Here is a 22,978-nt window from a genome sequence, read left to right as displayed (position 1 = left end):
GTTGAATGTTAGGAATATCAGCATGTTGATTTCTTCCTACCTTTTATTTAAACAAGTAAATGTACATATTTTACAGAGTTCCCAAGATTCCCAGGCCTAAACCCCTCCACAAAACAAGGTCAATGTTTTAGGCAGCATATGGGATGGAGTCAACCAGGTGGAGATGCTAATGTCATAATCCCAGCATGGGAATGGGAGTCAAACCAGATCCCTGAAGGAACCACATCAAGCATATAGATGGAGCTGCACACACAACCATTTTGTTTTCTAAAGCTAGACTGTCTGCAACTGAAGTGATTGGATGTCAACCACTTACCCCTCTATTGGAAGTATTTTCCTTAAAATATGCACTGGAAACAATGTAGTTGTTTCCTATATGGTTCTGTCCCCGAAGTATGCTGATTGCCAAATGAAACAGCTATACAACAGTAGATCATTACAATAATATAATAGTCTGCATTTATGCACACTTCACTTTCTAGCATGGATGATCAAAGTAAAGTATAACTTCAAATTGGGAGCCATAGTTTTATATTTTATCCATTTTATTCTGTACAAAAGCTTGCTGTCTGTGAAGAGATTAGCTTTCTGAGGACTGGATCTGAGAACAAAATGACTGATCATTTTGTTTCTTAACACATATTTTTGCATGTTCCTGCTCTTACAAATGAGTGTGCTCTATTTGAGTGAACAGCAACTGCTCTTCATTAAAATATAGCACATATATGTTAGGGTTGGGATGGGAAGGAGTAGTCGTCAGTTAATGGTCTTCACCATATGAGTGCTTTCAAAAGCTATTTATTATGATTCCAGATTTGTTTAGACTATCTGTAAGGCAAGTCAGCCTATATTATTAATGAGAATTGTTTAGTCTTCCCAGAGGCAGCTTAAATCCAAAGCTATTAAAAGTTTTTACAGCCATATTAAAATGACTTACCTATGTTTAATAATAATTTTCTAAAAAGTAATAATAATTAAAACTCTAAAAAGGAATTTTGAAAAAGCCTTCTCCTAGAAAGTGGACAAATGGCAAACTGTTCATATGAATGTTTTTCAGGTGGAAGTGAACCCTCCTGGGATAAGGATAAGATGCAGTCTCCTCATGCTGCTCCTGGACCCCAACATGGAATTACTCATGCAGCCCTGGCTGGCCAGCCAGGCCTTGGGGGTGCTCCTACCCTCAATCCACTGCAGCAGAACCACCTGTTGACCAATAGTATGTATACTGTCCTCTCAAAACTTGCTGTGTTGAGAAAAATACCATGCAAGACCCACTGGATACCTTGGGCAAGCAGGGCTAGTCTGTTTCTCTTCAAAAAGGTTTAACAATTTAAATCAGAAAGATAGACAAAGAGGGATTCATTTGAAAGGGTGGGGTTTATAGAGTTGAGATGGATTGAGAGGTCATGTAGCAGAGTAGAGGTACATAGGAGACCATGTAGCGGAGTAGTTAAGAATTTATGCTAGTCATATAAATGGGTTTAAATTCCACGTTTTGAATTCCATATCACTGTTTGACATTGGAGAAGTCACTTAATTTTTCTAAGTCTCAGTGTCCATAACTACAAAGTAGAAATAAAAATATACCCACACATTAAGGTTATTGTGAAGACTGAAAATAATCAAGGGAAAACTGATAACAGTGACTTGCATACAATAAGTACTGTATAATTATAACTATTATTATTACTCAGTAATCAAACTACTAGAAATGTACAGAAAATCAAGTTTAGATGATTGTCGTGCGGGGTGTCAGGCGGGGTCTCTGGTCCCACTCCCCACATAAGAACGTAGGATATGGTGAGGCCAAAAAGGAACACCCGTGGAGCCATAGATAGGGGAGTCATACCACTATAGTCTCGCTGGCGGCTGGGTTGGAGACACAGGAAGCAGGAGCCACACTATCCGCAACCTGCCATCCGCTTCTCTGCCAACAAGCCTCACGTGTTACAATCTGCTTTTGCTAGCTCAGCCACCATCTTCTTGGTAGGCCCCATTTTCTGCTAGTGTAGCCACAACAGTTATGTTAGTGGTCAATGGCTCATTGGGTTACAGCTGACGGCCAACTAGCCACAGCTGATGGCCATCCAATCACAGTCGATGGCCATTTACGACCTGAGCCAGCACCTTTCTACGTGAGGCTAAGAGCCTGGAAACTGCTCTCTGGGACTCTGTCCCCACATGGTATTTTACTTTAAAGAGGTTATAATCTCTTTTTTTTTCCTTCCTCTATAAGGAAGAAACCTCCCATAAAAATTGAATGTTAAGGAAAGACATAATAAATGCCAGAAAAGTTATAAACATTACATTATGAGAAGTCAGAAAAGGACTGATTAAGGTAGACATGTCATAAACGAAGGAAACTTAGAGGACTTCTGGTCTAACATATAGAAAGCTTAGAAGTTGTCACTCCTGTCCTCACACCAAGAATAAAAAAATACACAAAACTGGAACAATCTAGAACTCAACAACTCTTTTAAATTCATTCAAGATTGAATTCACAGGGCAAAGCTATCCCCCAAACTGGAGATAGGCAGATACAGAAAATCTGTATGCAGCATACAGGGAGCAAGAGCCACAGGTGGAGTTTGGTAGAAGCATTTAAAATGTAATCGAGTAATTGCTGGAGACTCAGTGTGGAACTAGCTTTAGAGATACTTAAGGAGTCCCTTCACTTTCATGAGTTTTGCCTCCAGGAGCCCCGTCAGGTTCTCACTGTGAAGACCTCAGAAAATTCCCCTCATACTTCTAGCAGGGAAAGAAAAAAAGTAACCATTTCAAAATATGCCCAGAGTATTCTTTTCTTTAACAAAGTCCTGGCCTCAAAGGAAACTATTTTATCTGAGCTTAAACTGCTTGGTTTTGCTAGAGCCTAACTGACCTTGGGATGGAATATACTAAACTCTATCACCTGTAGCCACTGATGTGAGGGAAGGGAGATACACAGCTCCAGCCCCTTTAGCCGTCCATGTGGAGAAAGAGAATTACTCAACCCTAGCCTCGTCTAGCCTTCCTGTCTCACCTAAGAGGGGAAAAACGCTGTGCAGCACTTGTGAAAGTTACAGCACAAGGACATAGGCTGTCAAAAAGACTGAGACCTAATCATAAAATTATAGAATGCTTATCCTCCCTACACATTTTACCACCACTGCAATAGGACTCTGTATAATAATAGGAGATTACAACTGAAAGAACTGAAAATCTCAAGCTCAATTTAATACGGATTCTCTAGAGAAAATGAAAGACAACTGGGGCATGGGGGGTGATTACAGCTACTAATACAACAGCTACAGCAAACAGTAAACACAGCCCAACTACCAGCCAGAAAAAAACATAAAACCTCCCACTAGAGGCCTGTTTACCTCAGTTCCCTTTAGTCAATATACAATTTCTGAACTTAAACAAACAACAAAAGATTTACAAGTCATGAAAAAGACAAAACACAGTCTGAAGAGATAAAACATGCATCAGAACCCAAATTAGATATAGCAGATATTTTAGAATTGTCAGTCCTGGAGTTTAAAATAACTATGATTAATATACTAAGAGAATGGAAAAAGTAGAAAACATACAACAATAAATGAGAAATTTAAGCAGAGAGATGGAAACTCTAAAAATCAAAAGGAAATGCTGGAAATCAAAAACACTCCAACAAAATGAAGAATGTATTTCTTGAATTGACTCATCAGTACTGTGGAAATATTTGGAGAAATAATCAGTAAGCTTGAAGATATGCCAATAGAAACTTCCAATCAAAAACCTGTCATGCAGGGCAGCATGCAGGGTCTCTGCTCCCGCTCCCCACATAAGAACGCAGGATATGGTGAGGCCAAAAAGGAACACCCATGGAGCCATAGGTAGGGGAGTCATACCACTATAGTCTCACTGGAGGCTGGATTCACACGATGTGCGACCTGCTGTCCGCCCTCTGCCAACCAACCGACGACTCTCGACTCTCCTCGACTCGACTGGACTCGACTCCCCAACGTAGCTGCTGCAGTTATATTAGTGGCCAATGGCTCAATGGTTACAGCTGACAGCCAACTAGCCACAGCTGACGGCCATTTACTACCTGAGCCAGCACCCTCCCCACATGAGGCTGAGAGCCTGCAACCTGCTCTCTGGGGCTCTGTACCCACAAAACCAAAGTGAAAAATACTTCTCCCATTCAGAAGGACACCTTTTTGTTTTATTGATGGTTTCCTTTGCTGTGAAAAAACTTTTTAGTTTGATGTAACCCCATGTTTATTTTTTCCTTTGCTTCCTTTGCCCGAGGGAATATATTAATAAAAATATTACTAAGGGTGATGTCTACAAATTTACTTCCTATATTTTCTTCTAAAGGCATCCTATTGAATGGGACAAGATATTTACCAATGATACATCTGACGGGTTAATATCCAAAATTTATTTAAAAACTCATACAATACAACACACACAAAAAAAACGAATTCAAAAATGGGCAGCGGACATAAAGAGACATTTCTCTAAAGAGGACATACAGATGGCCAACAGACATATGCAAAAAATGCTCAACATGACCAATCATTAGAGAAATGCAAATGAAAACCACAATGGGATACCACCTCACTCTTGTCAGAATGGCTATCATCAATAAATCAACAAACAACAAGTGCTGGCGTGGATGTGGAGAAAAGGGAACCCTCATGCACTGTTGGTGGAATTTCAGATTGGTGCAGCCACTATGGAAAAACTGGGTGGTGAACACACAATGTGATATATAGATAATGTATTACAGAATTGTACACCTGAAATCTATGTAACTTGACTAACAATTGTCACCCCAAAAAAACTTTAATTAAAAAAAAATGAAAATGGAACTACCGTATGACCCCGCAATTCTATTCTTGGGTATCTATTCAGAGAAATCCAAAACACTAATTCAAGAAAATGTATGCACCCCTACATTTATTGCAGTGCTATTAATAGTAGCTGAGACATGGAAACAACTGAAGTGCCCATCGGTAGACAACTGGATTAAGAAACTGTGGTACATTTATACAATGGAGTATTACTTGGCCCTAAAGTAGAATGAAATCTTACCATTTGCAATGATATAGATGGACCTAGAGAATATTATGCTAAGTGAAATAAATCAAAAAGAGATAGACAAGTACCATATGATCTCACTTATATGTGGAATCTAAAGAATAGAATAAATGACCAAACTAAACAGAAATAGTCTCAGTGTTATAGAGAAAAAACTTATGGTTGCTAGATGGGAAGGGTGTGGGGATGGGGGAGAAGGGGAGGGGATTAGAAAATACAATTAGTAGTCACAATAGTGCCACGGGGATATGAAAGACAGTTTGGGGAATATAATCAATAATGTAAAGATTTAGTAGGGTGTCAGATGGGCACTAGTCTTATTAGGGAGACCATTTTATGGATGGCGTAGATGCCTGACCACTGTGTTGTACACCTGAAGCTGAATCTAAATAATACTGAGTGTCGTCCATTATACATAGATAGATAGATGATAGATAGATAGATAGATAGATAGATAGATAGATAGATAGATAGATAGATAGATAGGTAGTCACAGGATGTGGAGTACAGCATAGTGAGCAGAGTCAGTGGAATTGTAGTGACTATGTACAATGTCAGAAGGGTAGTAGATTGGGGAAGGAGGGTTATCACTTTGTGAGGGTTATAAATGTCTAATTATTATTGTTTTGTACACCTGAAACTAATAAAAAAAAGTAAAAAGTGGGGGAAAAATGTAGAACAGGGTATCCAAGATCTGTGTGGCAATTACAAAACGTGTAGCATAAAACAAGTAATGGGGGTAACAGAAGAACAAGAATGAAGGAAAGTAACAGAAGAAATATTTGAAGTAAAAATGACTAAAAATTTTCCAAAATTAATGAGACACCAAACCACAGGTCCAGGACTCTCAGAGAACACAAAGAAACATATATATATATATATATATATATATATATATATATATAATATATATATATATATATATATATAAAGAAACATATATATATATATATATATATATATATATATATATATATATTTTTAAATCTGCACCTACAAATATTATACTCAAACTGGAAAAACAAAAACAAGGAGAAAATCTTGAAAGAAGACAGAGTGGGGTGGCGTGGGGACCTTCCTTACCCATACAGGAACATAGATAAGAATTACACTGGACTTATCTTCAGAAAACAGGAAAGCAAGCATAGAGTATTGTGAAATATTTAGACTGTTGAAAGAAAAAATACCCACCAAACTAGAATTCTGTATACAGTGAAATTTCTTTTTAAAAGTGAAAAAGAAATAAAGACTTTTTCAGACAAAAGCTGAGAATATTTTTTACCATACCAGCAGATCTGCCCTGTAAGAAATGTTAAAAGATCTTCAGAGAATGAATGATATGGGTCAGCATCTTGGGTCTACATAAAGAAAGGAAGAGGGTTAGAGAAGAAATTAAGGTAAATGTACAACCCACAATGAATTCTGAATCAGGAAGAAATAGAAAATCTGAATAGACTAATTACTGATAAGGACATTGAATCAATAATCAAAAAAATCTCCCAATGAAGAAAAGCCCAGCACCAGATGGCTTCACTGATGAATTTTACCAGATATTTAAAGAAGAATTAACACCAGTCCTTCTCAAACACTTCCAATAAATCAACGGGGAGAGAACTTCCCAAACTCATTTTACAAGAGCAATATTATCCTGATGCCAAAGTCAGAAAAGGACACTACTAGAAAAGCAAACTACAAGCTAATATCCATGATTAATATAGAAGTTAAAATTCACAATAAAATACCACCAAACTGAATTCAGCAGCACGTTAAAAGGATCATTCACCATGATCAAGTGCCATTTATCCAAGCGATGCAAGGATGGTTCAACATATGCAAATCAATCAATGTGTTACATCACATTAATAGAATAAGAGAAAATAATTATTTTGTCATTTAAATAGACACAGACAAGCATTTGACAAAGTTTAGCATCCATTCATGATAAAAACTCTTAAATTAGGCATCGAATGAACACATTTCAAACATTATGAAGGCCATATATGACAAACCCACACCTAATATCATTCTCAATGGTGAAAGGTTGAAAGCATTTCCTCTAAGATCAGATACAGGACAAGGATGCCCACTCTCACTACTCCTATTCAGTATAGTGCAGGAAATCCTAGCTAGGACAATCAGGCACACACACACATACAAAAAAATGTGTCAGAATTGCAAAGGAAGAAGTAAAATTTTCTCTATTTGAAGATGACATGAATTTCTATGTAGAAAATAGTAAGGACTGAACAAAGAAACTCTTAGCTCTAATCAATGAATTCAGTAAAGTTGCAGGATACAAAATTAATGTACAAAAATTCATAGGTTTTCTATATACTAACAACAAATTTTCTGGATAAGAAATTAAAAAAAAATGATCTCATTTATAATAGCATCAAATATAACAAAATACTGTGGAATAAATTTTTATCTAAGTAGGTGAAAGATCTATACTCTGAAATGGACAAAGCATTAATGAAAAAAATTAAGAAGACAAATAAATGTAAAGGTGTCATATATTCACTGATTGGAAGAATTAATAGTGTTGTAATTTCAATAGTACCTAAAGCCACTTATAGATTCAATGCAATCCCTATAAAGATACTGATGGCATTTATTGGAGAATTAGGGAAAAAAACACTCCTGAAATGAACATGGAACCACAAAGATCCCAAATAGCCAATGATATCCTGAGAAAGAAGAAGAAAGCAAGGGGCATCACACTTCCTTATTTCAATCTATATTCTACAGCTATAGTCATCAAAAACAGTATGATACTGGCATTAAAACAGATGAATAGACAAATGGTACAGAATTGAGAGCCCAGCAATATATTCAATCATATATGGTCAACTAATACTTGACAAGGGAGCTAAAAATACTCAATGGAGAAAAAAAAATCATTCTCTTCAATAAATGATGCTGCAAAAAATTGAATACTGACCTGTAAAAGAATGAAACTTGATCTCGATCTTATACCATTCACAAAAATTCTCTTGAAATGGATTAAAAACTTAAATATAATACCTGAAATCACAGGTAAACTCTTAGAAAAAAATATAGAGAAAAAAACTCCTTGAAATGGATCTTGATAGTGATGTTTTAAGAATCACACCTAAAGCATAGCAACAAAATAAATTTTAAAAATAACAAGTGGGACTACATCAAACTAAAAAGCTTCTGCACAACAGAAGAAACCATTAATAAAGTGAAAACACTATCCACAGAATGGGAAAAAAATATTTGCAAGCCATATACCAGACAAGCGCTTAATATGTAACATATGTTAAGAATTCATACAACTCAAAAGCAATAAATAAATAAATAAATAACCTAATTTTAAAATGGGCAAAGGATCTGAATAGACATTTCTCCAAAGAAAAAGATATATGAAAGGACAGCAGGTACATTAAAAGGTACTCAGCAACACTAATCATTAGGAAAATGAGAATTAAAACCTCAATGAAATACTATCTCAACTTGTTAGAAGGCCATCATTAAAAAGACAAGAGATAACAAATACTGGCATGGATTTGAAGAAAGGGAACCCTTGTGTACTGCTCGTGGGAATGTAAATTGGTGCATCCGCGATGGAAAACAGTGTGGAGGATCTTCAACAAATTAAAGTAGAGCTACGGTATGATTCATCAGTTCCACTTCTGGGAATATATCTAAAGGAAATAAAAAACACTAACTTGAAATTATACTGTGTTTCCCCCAAAATAAGACCAGGTCTTATACCATATTTTCCCCCAAATAAGACAGTGTCTTGTATTAATTTTTGCTCCAAAAGATGCATTAGGGCGTATTTTCGAGGGGTGTCTTATTTTTTCATATACAACAATCTATATTTATTCAAATAGAGTCATGTCATCTTCTGGAACATCGTCATAAAGTACTAAACGCATCTGTCTGGCTGACGACCTTAACTGGGGCTTATTTTGGGGGTAGGTCTTCTTTTCAGGGAAATACAGTATCTGCACCTTGGTGTTCATGGCAGCATTATTTATAATAGCCAAGACGTGGAAACAACCTCAGTGTCCAACGATGGATGAGTGGATAAAGATATGTTGGATATAAAACTGAAAACAACAAAGGAACAAGACAAAGATGGTGAACACACAATGGGATTTATAGATGATGTAATACAGAATTGTACACCTGAAATCTATGTAACTTTACTAACAATTGTCACCCCAATAAACTTTAATTAATTAAAAAAATTGTAAGTAAAAAAAGAAGACAGAGAAAGAAACAAAAAATCATAGATATAGACAATAGTTTAGTGGTTGCCAGAGGGTAAGGGGTGGTGGTGGTAGATGAGGGTAAATGAGATCAAATATGTGGTGATGGAAGGAGAACTGACTCTGGGTGGTGAACACACAACGTGATATATAGATGATGTACTACAGAATTTTACACCTGAAACATATGTAACTTTACTAACCATTGTCACCCCAATAAACTTTAATTAAAAAAAAAAAGAAGTTGTGGCATATATGTATGCAGTGGAATATTATTCAATCATAAAAATGAAATCCTACCATTTGTGATTACATAAATGGACTTTGAAGGCATTAGGCTAAGTGAAATAAGTCAGGCAGAGAAAAACAAATACTGTATGATCTCACTTATATGTGGAGTGTAAAAAAAGAAAAAGTATAGAAAAAGAGATGAGATTTGTGCTTACCAGAGGTAGAGGGTGGGCTGGGGAATTAGAGGAAGAAGGTCAAAAAATACAAATTGCAGGTGTAAGATAAATAAGTGCGAGGGATGTAATGCACAACAGGATGATTATAGCTAACAGTGCTGTAAGATATAGGAAAGTTGTTAAGAGATTAAATCCTAAGAGTGCTCATCAGAAGGATAACTGATTTCCTTTTTTCTTCTTTATTTTCTTTTTATTGTATTTATATGAGTACATGGATGTTAGTTGAACATACTGTGTTAATCATTTCACAACATATGTAAATCAAACCATCATGCTGCATGCCTTAAACTTATACAGTGATTTGTGCTTTTTTCTAGTTCTTTAAGGTGTAATGTGAGGTTGTTTATCTTGAATTTTTCTTCTTTCTTGAGATAGGCCTGTAATGATATAAATTTCCCTCTTGTTACTGCTTTTGCTGCATCCCAATAATTTTGATAGGATGTATTTTCATTCTCATTTGTTTCTACATATCTTTTGATCTCTCCTCTTATTTCTCTTTTGACCCAGTCATTCTTTAACAGCATGTTGTTTAATCTCCACATACTTGTAGTGTTTCCTGCTTTCTTTTTGCAGTTGATATCCAATTTCAAAGTCCTGTGATCAGAGAATTTGCTTGGTATGGTTTCAGTCATCTTAAATTTGCTGAGGCTGGTTTTATGTCCCAATATATGGTCTCTGCTTGGAATGTTTCATGTACACTGGAAAAGAATGTATAGTCTGATGTTCTAGGATGAAGTGCTCTATAAATGACAATTATGTCCATTTCATCTAATGTGTCATTTAGGGCTGATGTTTCCTTACTTATTTTCTGTTTGGATGATCTGTCCATAGCTGTCAATGACGTATTTTAGTCCCCTACTATAATTGTGTTTTGGTCAATTTCTCCCTTGAGTTCTGTTAGTAGTTGCTTGATATACTTTGGTGCTCCCTTATTGTTGGAGATATATATATATATATATATATATATATATATATGTTATTTCTTCTTGTAGTGTCCCTTTTATCATTATGAAATATCCATCTTTTTCTCTTGTTTCCCTTTTTATCCTCAAGTCTGTTTCATCTGACATAAGTATGGATTTTCTCTGTTTCCCATTTGTTTAGAGTATTGATTTCCACCCTTTCACTTTGAGTCTATGTTTGAACTTATAGCTGAGATGCATCTCTTACAAGCAGCATATGGTTGAGTTTTGGTTTTTCATCGAATATGCTACTCTGTGCCTTTTTATTGCTGACATTAGTCCATCTACATTTAGGGTGATTATTGGTGTATGAGGATTTTCTACATCCATTTAGTCTTTTGTTTTCTGGTATCTTGGCATCTCCATTGTTACTTTGCCTTTTTGTTGGCTGTTTGTTATTTTTGTCTGGTGGTATTCTATGATTTTTCCCCTCTGTTTCTTCTTTTTGTATGTTATATATCTCATTTCTGGATTTTTTTTTGGGTGGTTACCATTAACTTTATGTAAATGAAAGTTTCATTTATACAGTAGTCTTTTCTCTTCATCATGCTTCTTATCTCCATTCTCCTTTGTAGATTGAGACCTTTACTCTCTCCTCTTTTATGTTTTTGTTGTCACAAGTTATCCCTACTTAGGCTGTGAGTTAATTTCTGAGTTGCAGTAGCAAGTTATCCTTTTCTTCTTTTTTCCATTCTTTTAATGTTTTTATCTTCTTTACCCTTTATGCTGTGTTTAAGTGTATAGTGCCCTGTTTTGTGTAGTGGTTGCCATTTCCTGCTTCTTTCCATCTGTTCATAATATTGCTTATGGTTTTGTATTCCTTCAATAATTTTTCAGGTTGAATAGCTGCCTCCAGTATTTCCTTTAATTCAGGTCATAGGGTAGAAAATTCCCTCAGTCCCTATGTCTGGAAAGGTCTTTATTCCTCCTTCATATCTAAAGGATATCTTTGCTGGATATATTATTCTTGGCTCATAATTTGTCTTTCAATAGTTTGAATATTTGATTCTACTCCTTCCTGGCTTATAGAGTTTCTGCTGAAGTCTGATGATAGTCTAATGGGCTTTCCCTTATAGATTACTGCTTTTTTTCCCTGGATGCCTTGTGAATTCCTTCTTTGTCATTAGTTTTTGACAACTTCCATACAATGTGCCTTGGAGAAGGCCTGTTGGAATTGAGTTAATTAGGTGTTCTATTTGCTTCAAGGATTCGAGGATTCAGTTCTTTCCACAAGTTTGACAAGTTCTCATCAACTATTTATTCAACTATACTCTCTTTTCCTTTCTCCTTCTCTTCTCCTTCTGGTATGCCCATTATTCTTATGTTGCTCTTTCTGATGGAGTCAGAATATTCTTGTAGAGTTCTTTTGTTTCTTTTAACTCTCAAGTCTCTCTCTTCTTCCATCTACATCATTTCCAGATTTCTAGATTCGATATCACTAATTGTTAACTCCATCTGATTAGCTCTATTACCTAAGCTGGCTATTTCATTCTTCATTTCTTTTACAGAGTTCTTCATCTCCAGAATACTATTTGCTTCTTTTTTAAAATTTCTGTCTCTCTTGTAAATATTCATTTTGTTCTTTGACTGTGTTTTGGAGTTCATAAACCATCTATCTGTGTTTTCTTGCATCTCATTGAGTTTTTTCAGAACTGCAATCTTGAATCCTCTGTCATTTAAGTCACATGTTTCCATTTCTTTAAGTTCATTCTGGAGAGTTTTCATTTTCTTTCTGAGCTGCCTTGATACCTTGGTTCTTTATGGCAATTAATGAATTATTATTTCTCTTTCTGGTCATCTACAGGATTGGGTTCTGCAGCAAGCTGATATGAATATGTCTTCCTTTTGCTTTCCAGTAGGTGATGCTTGAATGTTTTATTTTCTCTCCTGCTGCAGCCTTTTATTTTCTCTCATACTGTATTGTTTTATTTTCTCTCGCACTGTTCTGTCTTCTCACTCAATGGAAGGTTGGCTTCTCCTCTGTGAGCAGGTCACTGGGGTCTCAGGGAACTGCCTCCTTGTGAAGACACGGTGGGCAATAGAGTTCTGAGCTTCTGAAATCAAACTTGGGGAAAAGATTTAAAAATTTAAAAAGTATGGTACATGATATACGTATTTTTTTCTTATTTTTAATTAATCAAACAAATCATACTATTCAAAATAATGACAACAATGTGTTGGGTTATTACACCTGATTGATAAGTGATGTAAATGACAGCAATGGGGACAAGAGGGAGGAATTGGAAATACTCTACTATAAGGTACTTGCACTGCACATGAAGTGGTACAGTGTTATTTGAAAGCGAACTTAGACACGTTTTAAAGGTATACTGCAAGCTCCAGGGCAGCCACTTAATTTTTTAAAAAGTAAGTATAATTAACATGCTAAGAGAAAAGAGAGAAATGCGTCATATAAAATGTGCAGTTAACACTTGAGAGGGCAACAAAAGTGTGGAAAACAAAATTTAAAAAAAGAAATAAACAAGGACAATGAATAGAAAAAATAAGAAATATAATAGCTACTTATCCAACTATCAGTAATCACTTTAAATATGATTGATCTAAATACACCAATTAAAGGCATAGACTGCTCCATGTGCTGTAGTGACCTGGGATGTCATGCCTTTTCTTTACTTAAATGCAATATACTTCTTATATAATCATGTAGCAAGAAAAAAATCAAAACAATGCAAAACAGCAATAAAAAATGGAGATTGTAAGAGTACATAACAAAACTAAACTAAACTATATGTTGTCTGTATGAAACTCAATTTAAATATAAATATAAAGACATTGATTAAAAGTAATAGATTGGAGAAATACGTACTATGGTAACAACTAATCAAAAGAAAGCAGTATTAACTATATTAACTTCAGATAAAGCAAGTTTCAGAGCAAGGAGGATTCTTAGATGAGAAGGGCATTACATGATAAAGAAGTCAGTTCTTCAGGAAGACATTAACAAGCTTTAATGTGTTTCCTAATATTAGCACGGAGTCAATATATATGAGGGAAAAACTGATAGAACTTCCAGGAGAAATAAATGAATCCACTATTATGTTTGAAGACTTCAATGTTCATCTGTTGGAAATGGACATATCCAGTAGGCAGATAGGCAGAAAGGGTATAGTTAACTGATTAGCACCTTCAACCAACTGGGTCTAATAGACTTTTATATACTATTTCATCCAACAACAGAACAATACATTCTTCCTAAATTCATGTGGAACATTCACCAAGATAGACCATATTCTGGGCCATAAAATATACCTAAACAAATTTAAAAGAATAGACACCATACAAAATATGTTCTCATTCATAATGGAATTAAACTAAAAATTAATAACAAGGACAGCTAGAATATCCAAAAATATTTGGAGATTAAACAGAACGCTTCTAGGTCACACATGTGTCAAAAAAGAAATCTCAAGAATATTTTAAAGGAAATGAAAATAAAAATATGTCTTATCAAAATTTGTGGGATGCAGCAAACGCAATATTTTGAGAGAAATTTATAGCACTGAATGAATATGTTAAAAACAATATATAAAATTGTCGATCTAAGCTTTCATTTCAAGAAACTACACATCTACAAGGAAATTAAATCCAAAGCAGAAGAAAGGAATTAATAAAAAAAATTTTGGCGTAGAAATCAATGAAGTTAAAAATAGGAAATAAATAGGGAAAATCGATGAAACTGAAAAACTGGTTCTTTGAAATGATTAATAAAATTGATAAAGTCCCATCCAGGCTAACTAAGAAAAGGAGAGAAGATACAAATTACTAATATCAGAAATGAGAGAGGAGCCATCACTGCTGACACCATGGACTTTAAAATGATAATAAAGGAATATTACAGAGAACTCTGTGCCAACAAATTTGATAACCTGCGTGAAATGAACCAATTGTTTGAACGATATAATCTATCAATACTCATACAATAAGAATTTGGTAATCTGCATAGGCCTTTATCTATTAAAGAAACTGAGTCAATAAAATAGAAAGTACAAAATCCAGATGGCTTCACTGGTAAGTTTTACCAAACACTTAAGGAAGAAAATATACCAATTTTCTACAGTACTTTCCATGAAATAGAAGCAGCAGCAACACTTCCTAACTCAATCTATGACACCAGCATTACCCAATTACCAAAACAAGACAAAGACATAACAAGTAAGGGAAACTATAGACCCATATTTTTCATGAGCAGACATGCAAAAATCCTCAACAAAATATTAACAAATCAAATTCAATAATGTGTAAAAGAATTATACATCATAATGAAGTAGGATTTATGCTAGCTATGCAAGGCTGATTCAACATTTGAAAATCAATTCACGTAATCGGTCACATCAGCAGGCTAAAGAAGAAAAATCATATGATCCTAACAAAAGATACAGAAAAAGGATGTGGCAAAATATAATAACCACTCATAATAAAATCTCTCAGGAAAATAGGAATAGAAGGGGACTTCCTCAACTTGATTAAGAACATCTACAGAAAAACTTACTGTTAACATCATATTTAATGGTAAGCAATTATATATTTTTCCTCTGAGATCAGGAACAGCAAGGATGCCTCCTCTCATCACACCTTTTCATCATTGTTTTGGAAGTCCTAACTAATATAATATGACAAGAAAAGGGCATAAAAAGTATCTATATTGGGACAAAAGGGATTGTCTTTGTTCAAGGATGACAGGATTGTCTACGTAAAAATGTCCAAAAGATTTGACTAAAAATATCATAGAACCAATAAGATATTATAGCATGGTTGTTTAAAAAAGTCGGTTGCTTTCCCATATAACCAGCAATGAACAATCACTATTTGAGATTAAAAATGCAAGGCCATTAGCAACAACAACAAAAAAATACTTAGGTATAACCTGACAAAATATTTATAAGCTCTTTAGAAAAAAATACTACAGAACTCTGATGAATGTAATCAAAGAATATCTAAATAAATGGACAAATATTCTATATTTATATGTAAGAAAACACAATGTCATTAAGATTCATCCTAACTTAGCCTATACGTTCCATGTGATTAGAGTCAAAATCCAGGGAAGTTATTTTGTGGATATCAAAAACTGATTCTCAAGTTTATATGGAAAGCAACAGACCTAGAATAGCCAACATAACATTGAAGAAAAGCAGTCAGTCAACTGATCCTACCCTACTTCAAGATTTACTATAAACCTACAGTAGTCAAGACAGTATGATATTGACAAAATAATAGACAATTAGATAGTTATAACAGAAGGGAGAGCCAAAAAATATGTCCCTACAAATGTAGTCAACTAATATTTGATTAGGGAGCAAAGGCAATTAAATGGGGAAATCATAATCTTTTCAATAAATCACGCTAGAACAACCAGGTATCTACATGCAAGAGAGGGAGGAGCGAGGGAGGGAGGGAAAGGGGGAGAGAGAGGGGGGGGAAGGGAGGGAGGGAGGGAGGGAGGGGAGGGAGGGAGGAAGGAAGGAAGGAAGGAAGGAAGGAAGGAAGGAAGGAAGGAAGGAAGGAAAGAAGGAAGGAAGAAAGAATCTAGACACAGACCTTATACTCCTAATGAAAATTAACTCAATCTGGACCATGGACCAAAATGTAAATTTCAAAATTCTAAAACTATGAGAAGATAACATCAGAGAAAAATCTAGGTGATCTTGGGTTTGGCAGTGAGTTTTTAGATACAATATCAAATGCATGATCCATCAAAAAATGATAAATTGGACTTACACATTAAAAATTAAAAATTTTAAACTGTTAAAATAGTGAAACACACTATTAAGAAAATGAAAAGACAAGCTACAGAATGGGAGAAAAATCTTTGTGAAACACATACCTGATAAAGGACTGATATAAAATTTACAAAGAACTCTTAAAATTAGCAATAAGAAATAAACAACCCAATTAAAAATGAGCAAAACGCCTGAACAGACACTTCATCAAATAAGATATGCAGATAGTAGATAAGCATATGAAAACATTTTCAACATCCTATGTCATTAGTTAATTTCTGATTAAAGCAGGATACCCCTACACATCTATTGGAATGGCTAAAATTCAAAACTCCATTAACACCAATTGCTGGTAAGGATATGGAACAACAGGAACTCTCATTTCTTGCTTGTGGGAATGCCAAATAGTGTTGAACACACAATGCAATCTATGCATGATGTATTATAGAAATGTACACTTGAAACCTATATAATTTTACTAACCAATGTCACCCCAATAAATTTAATTAAAAAATTTTAAAGAGAAAAATATAAATAAATAACCATTATGGAAACTTAAAAAAAAGGCACAGCCACAATGAAAAACATTTTGGCCATTTCTCTCACACACACACACACACACTATATATATATATATATATATATATATATATATATATATATATATATATATCCAATTGAATTGAAAATTTATGTCCACACAAAAATTTATTTTTTTCTTATTTATCCAAGTGAATTGAAAATTTATGTCCACACAAAAATTTATATACCAATGTTTATACCTACTTTATTCATAATTGCTAAAAGTTGGAAGCAACAAATATGTCCTTCAATAGGTGAATGTGTAAACAAACTGTGTTACATCCATACCATGGAACAGTAGTTAGAAATAAAATCAGATGAGCTATGAAGCACTGAAAAGACTTGGATGAACCTTAAGTGAAGATTGCTAAGTGAACAAGGCTAGTCTGAAAAAAAGGCTAGTCTGAGAAAAACCTAAAACTGCTCTAAAAATAAAGTCTATTGATTTTAAGAAAAGGCGGAGGACCTTTACCATAACCCCCAAAATAGGGTTAGAAAAGTAGATTCCAGAGAGAGTCATGAGCAAGAGTGAAGGCTAAAGTGAATTCAGACTGTAGAGAGCTGCAAATAGTCCTATGAGGCAGAAGTACAGTATACATAGAGTAATATAATGAGATACCAAAGCAGAAAAGTAATTTCACATGGAACCAAAGAACTTATATTTTATTATAGAGATAGTAAGCAGCTACTAAAGTCTTAAAATTGAAGTGGAAAGGCAAATGAAAACCAACCAGGACGACAAGGTACCAACCAGGTATGCAAAGATTGGTGCCTGACTGTAGAGATGGCAAGATACTACACAGGTCAGCATCACTTGGAAATTGAATGAATATGAGATTTTAGAGGGAGGATTAGAGTATTAGTGAAGTTTAAGCCTTTATGGCTAGAACTTACATAAAAGTTTTAGTAGTTGTGCAGAATACGAAGATGTGTTAGAAATAATGCATATAGCAGTTTGCATGATGTCCTTGAGGTTAACAGGAAAGAGATTACCCATTTTGGTGATTTCTAAAAAGAATTTACCTTCTTTACCATACTGATAAAAAGTCTGTACTTCCCCAGAAATAAATCCATGCCTATACGGTCATTTAATCTGTGACAAAGGAAGCAAGAATTTACGTTACAGTAAAGACAGTCTATTTAGTAAATGGTGATGGGAAAACTGCACAGATACGTGCAAAAAATACTGGACAGATACATGCACCTTCTTACGCCACATACAAGAATAAACTCAAAATGGATTAAAGACTTAAATGTAATACCCGAAATCATACAACTCTTAGAAGAAAATTTAGGAAATACACTCTCAGACATTAACTTCAGTAATATTTTTTGCTGATATAACTCTTCAGGCAAGGGAAACAAAAGAAAAAATAAACAAATGCAACTACATCAAAGTAAAAAGTTTTTTCACAGCAAAGAAAACCATCAACAAAACAAAAAGATATCCTAATGAATGGGAGAAGATATTTGCCAATGATATATCTGATAAGGGTTTAATATCCAAAATTTACAAAAATCTCTTACAACTCAACACCAAAAACACAATTCAATTAAAAAAATGGGCAGAAGACCTGAATAAACATTTCTCCAAAGAAGACATACTGATGGCCAACAGACATATGAAAACATGCTCAACGTCACTAATCATCAGAGAAATGCAAATTAAAACCACAACGAGATACCACCTCACACCTGTCAGAATGGCTATCATCAACAAATCAACAAACAACAAGTGTTGGCAAGGATATGGAGAAAAGTGAACCCTTGTGCACTGTTGGTGGGATTGCAAATTAGTACAGACACTGTGGAAAGCAGTAAGGAGATTCCTGATAAAATTAAAAATAGAACTGCCTCATGATCAGCAATGCCACACCTGGGTATTCATTCAAAGAAATCCAAAACACTAATTCAAAAAAATATATGCACCCCTATGTTTACTGCAGTGCTATTCACAATAGTCAAGATATGGAAACAACTGAAATGCCCATTAATAGACAATTGGATAAAGAAGTAGTAGTACATATATACAATGGAGTATTACTCTGCCATAAAAATGAATGAAATCTTACCATTTGCAACAACATGGATGGACCTAGAGGATATTATGCTAAGTGAAGTAAGTCAGACTGAGAAAGACAAATATCATATGATCTTACTTATATCTGGAATCTAAAGAACAAATGAAAACAAAACAGAAATAGATTCATAGATACAGAGAGTAAACAGACGGTTGTTAGATGGGAGGGGTGTTGGGTAAGAAAGGTAAAGGGATTAGAAAGTACAAATTGGTAGTCACAAAATAGACTCGGTGATGTAAAATACAGTATAAGGAATATAGTCAATAATGTTGTAAAGACTGTAGGGTTTCAGATGGATACTGGACTTATCTGGGGGATCACGTCATAGGTTATATAAATGCTTAACCACTGCACTGTACACCTGAAACTAATATAAAATAATATTGAATGTCAATTATAATTAGCTAGCTAGATAGATAGATAGACAGTCACAGGATGTATAAAGTATAGCACAGAGAATATAGTCAATGGTATTATAATAGCTATGTACTGCGTCAGATGGGTAGTAGACTTGGTGGGGTTATCACTTTGTGAGGGGTGTAAATGTCTAATCATTATGTTGTTTTGTACATCTGAAACTAATAAAAAAAGTTTGTACATTTCTAGCATATGACTAAATGAGCCAGATTATTAGAGTGTTGTGTACTATTGGTGGCTCTCAGGTTAATGTTTTCAGCTTTGGGAGAAGGTTGACTTACAAAATTCAGTATTTGCATATGCTTTGTATGTGTAACTCATGTGGGGTCACTGTTATACTGTCCTATAATGTAAATATTAGGTTATAGGGTATTATAGTCAATTATCGGTTAGTTATTTCAGGTCATGATCGGAAAGTGTGACTTTTAAGTCCTTCATGGACATTTGAAATGTTGATTAATTATATATTAAAATTGTCAGGGGGCGGCCAGTTAGCTCAATTGGTTAGAGCATGGTGCTCTTAACAACAAGGTTGCTGGTTTGATCCCCGCATGGGCCACTGTGAACTGCGCCCTCCACAACTAGATTGAAACAACTACTAGATTTGGAGCTGATGGGTCCTGGAAAAACACACTTAAAAAAATAAATAAAAGTTAAAAAAAAAAAAACTGAAAGAACAAAAACTCAATAGACATAGGCAATAGTTTAGTGGTTACCAGAGGGTAATGCGGGGGGAGGGGAGCTCTAGAAGAGGGTAAACGGGGTCTAATATATGGTGATGGAAGGAGAACTGACTCTGGGTGGTGAACACATAAAGTGAGATATAGATAATGTAATACAGAATTGTGCACCTGAAATCTATGTAACTTTACTAACAATTGTCGCCCCAATAAACTTTAATTTAAAGAAGAGAAAAAATCATCAATGGGTTGTTAAATTCTGTTTGTAGTTTGCTTTTAGTTTGCATGTCAATTGGACTTTAAGTAGGCATATGACTTGATACAGCCAGATGGTGTCTGGATGATGCTGAAAATCTTTGGAGAATCAGGAAAGATTATCACACTGTCAATGGAAATGTAAATTGAACAAAGGCTTAGTTAAGCATTTGAGTGGTAAAGGGAGGAACTGATGGCTACCTTTCACTTCAGTTTGATCAATTTTTTACTAAAACACCGAGTACACAAAGAAGAATTGAAGTCAATAGTTATCTTGGATTTGTGGTAAAAAAAAAAAAAAAACAAGAAAAGAAAAAGAGCCTTATATAGAAGACTATTTATGTCACTGATGGTTGCTATTGTCTTGAGCATAAAGTGAAGGTTTTAAGGGAAAGATATACACTGATTAATTTAATACACGTTATGGACTATGCCATCATTATATCAAAGCTGTATGATGAGTAAAGTATAAAAATGTGTACCATGTTTCCCCGAAAATAAGACCTAAATGGACAATTAGCTCTAATGCATCTTTTGGAGCAAACATTAATACAAGACCCAGTCTTTTATATTATATTATATTATATTATATTATATTATATTATATTATATTAATTACATTATATTAATTACATTACATTGTATTATATTACGTTATGTTATGTGACATTACATTATACCGGGTCTTATATTATAGTAAAATAAGACCGGATCTTATATTAATGTTTGCTCTAAACGACGAAGTAGAGCTGACTGTCCGGCTACCGATGGGTCTTATTTTCGGGAAAACACAGTATGCATTTCAGTAGTTTTGGAAGGCTAAGTGAAAATAAACGTCTAGTTTAAAAGTGGGTGGTAGTGCAGAAGGCCATTTTTAACTCAGTGTTTACACTGTGTTGAGTCTTCTTTCCTAATCATAGGGAAAATGTTTCATAACTGAAAAGTTTGGATTGGTAGATTGCTTCTAAAATGGATTTAGAGATAGTAAGGCATAAGTGAAATGACAGGGGAAAGTTTTAAAATACTTTATTAATATTCGCTGAGGATTTGGAGCCATAGGGAGCACAGAGTATGTTCCCCTGTTTGGGTTCCACACAGAATTTAAGTTTCTAGCTTTCCAAAATCCTTGTGTAATTCTGATAACAATGCATTTTTTGGCTCTCTATCAGAAATATTGGTAATCACTTTTATTTAGTAGTTTCTTTAATTGGGAGGATCACTTTAGTGTTGTATGAGACCTGTCATATCTAAGGGTGTGTGTTTTTATGCATTGTGCTGAATTCGAATTATTTTTATTAATGTTTTCAATTCAACCATCATTGTTGAATGTAAGAGATGCACTTCAAATGAATTAACAGTATTTCTTTCTTCTATCCTCCTTTTTGTCTTAAAAATATCTGTTTTCATAGTTTGTATTACTGTTACTGTTGATCGAGGAATGAGATTTAGGGGGGTCTCTGAATATACTTCCTATAGATCCATTGTTGTTCACTTGCTCTTGTGATGTGGGAAGCAATAAAAAATGAGGGAATGGCAAAGAGGAAAAATACATGTTATTAATTGTTGATAATTGTGTGTAGAACCAACATAAACATTGCCCATCATAGAATTTCTATAATCTGTAACAATTTAAGAAAATTATAGGCAGGGATGTTTTAGAACATCTGTTAAAGATTACTGATTTCTGGGCTTCTGTCCAAAAGAACGCAAGATTACTATCGAGGCAATAGTTTAAAATACATTGTAAAATCCTATGGTTTACTTATCATAGGCATGTTAGCATTTATATTGCTAGGCTAATATTCCCTCGCCTCTGCTCAGAGATGTTTCCTCACAAATCCCAACCTTTTAAGTGGTAAGTAGACAACTATTTTAATTTGTTAGCTTCTTCATGATGACATATTTGTGGCTAACACAAGGGTAAATGTGGATAATACTTGAGAGATGTTCTTTGAGAAATTTAAAATATGTGAAAATTATTTCACTTTGCATAAGAAAACAAACAGAATTCTAGACACTACTAAAAAATATTGGAGTTTGGTATTAAACTGGAAAACAGGTTGATGTTTGATAGGGGAGTTTTTCGTTATTAACCATGGCTTCAAATTGGAGCAACTGGCATTCATTTCAGATATTTATAACTAAAGGGTAGAACATATTCCAAGGCTTACTTTCTTCAATAATTCTGAGTCTAGAGAATCTACATCCTGTCTTGCCAGCACCACTATTATATCTCCTACACACAGTGTTAAGCTACAGAATATCAACACATAAACATATTAAGATGATTAAAAAGCTAATTACTTCCTTCTGTTAAAAATATTTACATAGCTTAAAGATATTTGTTTGTTTTATTGGGTAAAAAGATTGTACTTATAAATACTTTGGGAGTGAGAGCAAGAACAAGGAATATTGATAAATAAAAGTCTGGATACAGGAACATTTTTAAAATCATAAACAATATTAAATCTTACAGGAAATG

At 34.4% G+C, this 22,978-nt stretch overlaps 1 protein-coding gene across 1 annotated transcript in view; it reads left to right on the top strand.

The window, feature by feature from the left end:
• DACH2 (dachshund family transcription factor 2) overlaps positions 1-22,978 on the top strand; it is a 661,323-nt gene that overhangs the window by 510,126 nt on the left and 128,219 nt on the right. The window contains exon 5 of the mRNA XM_033108843.1: positions 1,058-1,216. Within this exon, the coding sequence (XP_032964734.1) occupies positions 1,058-1,216 (159 nt within the window). The remainder of the gene's footprint in view (positions 1-1,057; positions 1,217-22,978) is intronic.

The sequence above is a fragment of the Rhinolophus ferrumequinum genome, chromosome X, assembly GCF_004115265.2.
Source record: "Rhinolophus ferrumequinum isolate MPI-CBG mRhiFer1 chromosome X, mRhiFer1_v1.p, whole genome shotgun sequence".
Taxonomy (NCBI): Eukaryota; Metazoa; Chordata; class Mammalia; order Chiroptera; family Rhinolophidae; genus Rhinolophus; species Rhinolophus ferrumequinum.
Note: the sequence above shows the minus strand (reverse complement) of the source record. Positions and strands in the feature narration are given on the sequence as shown.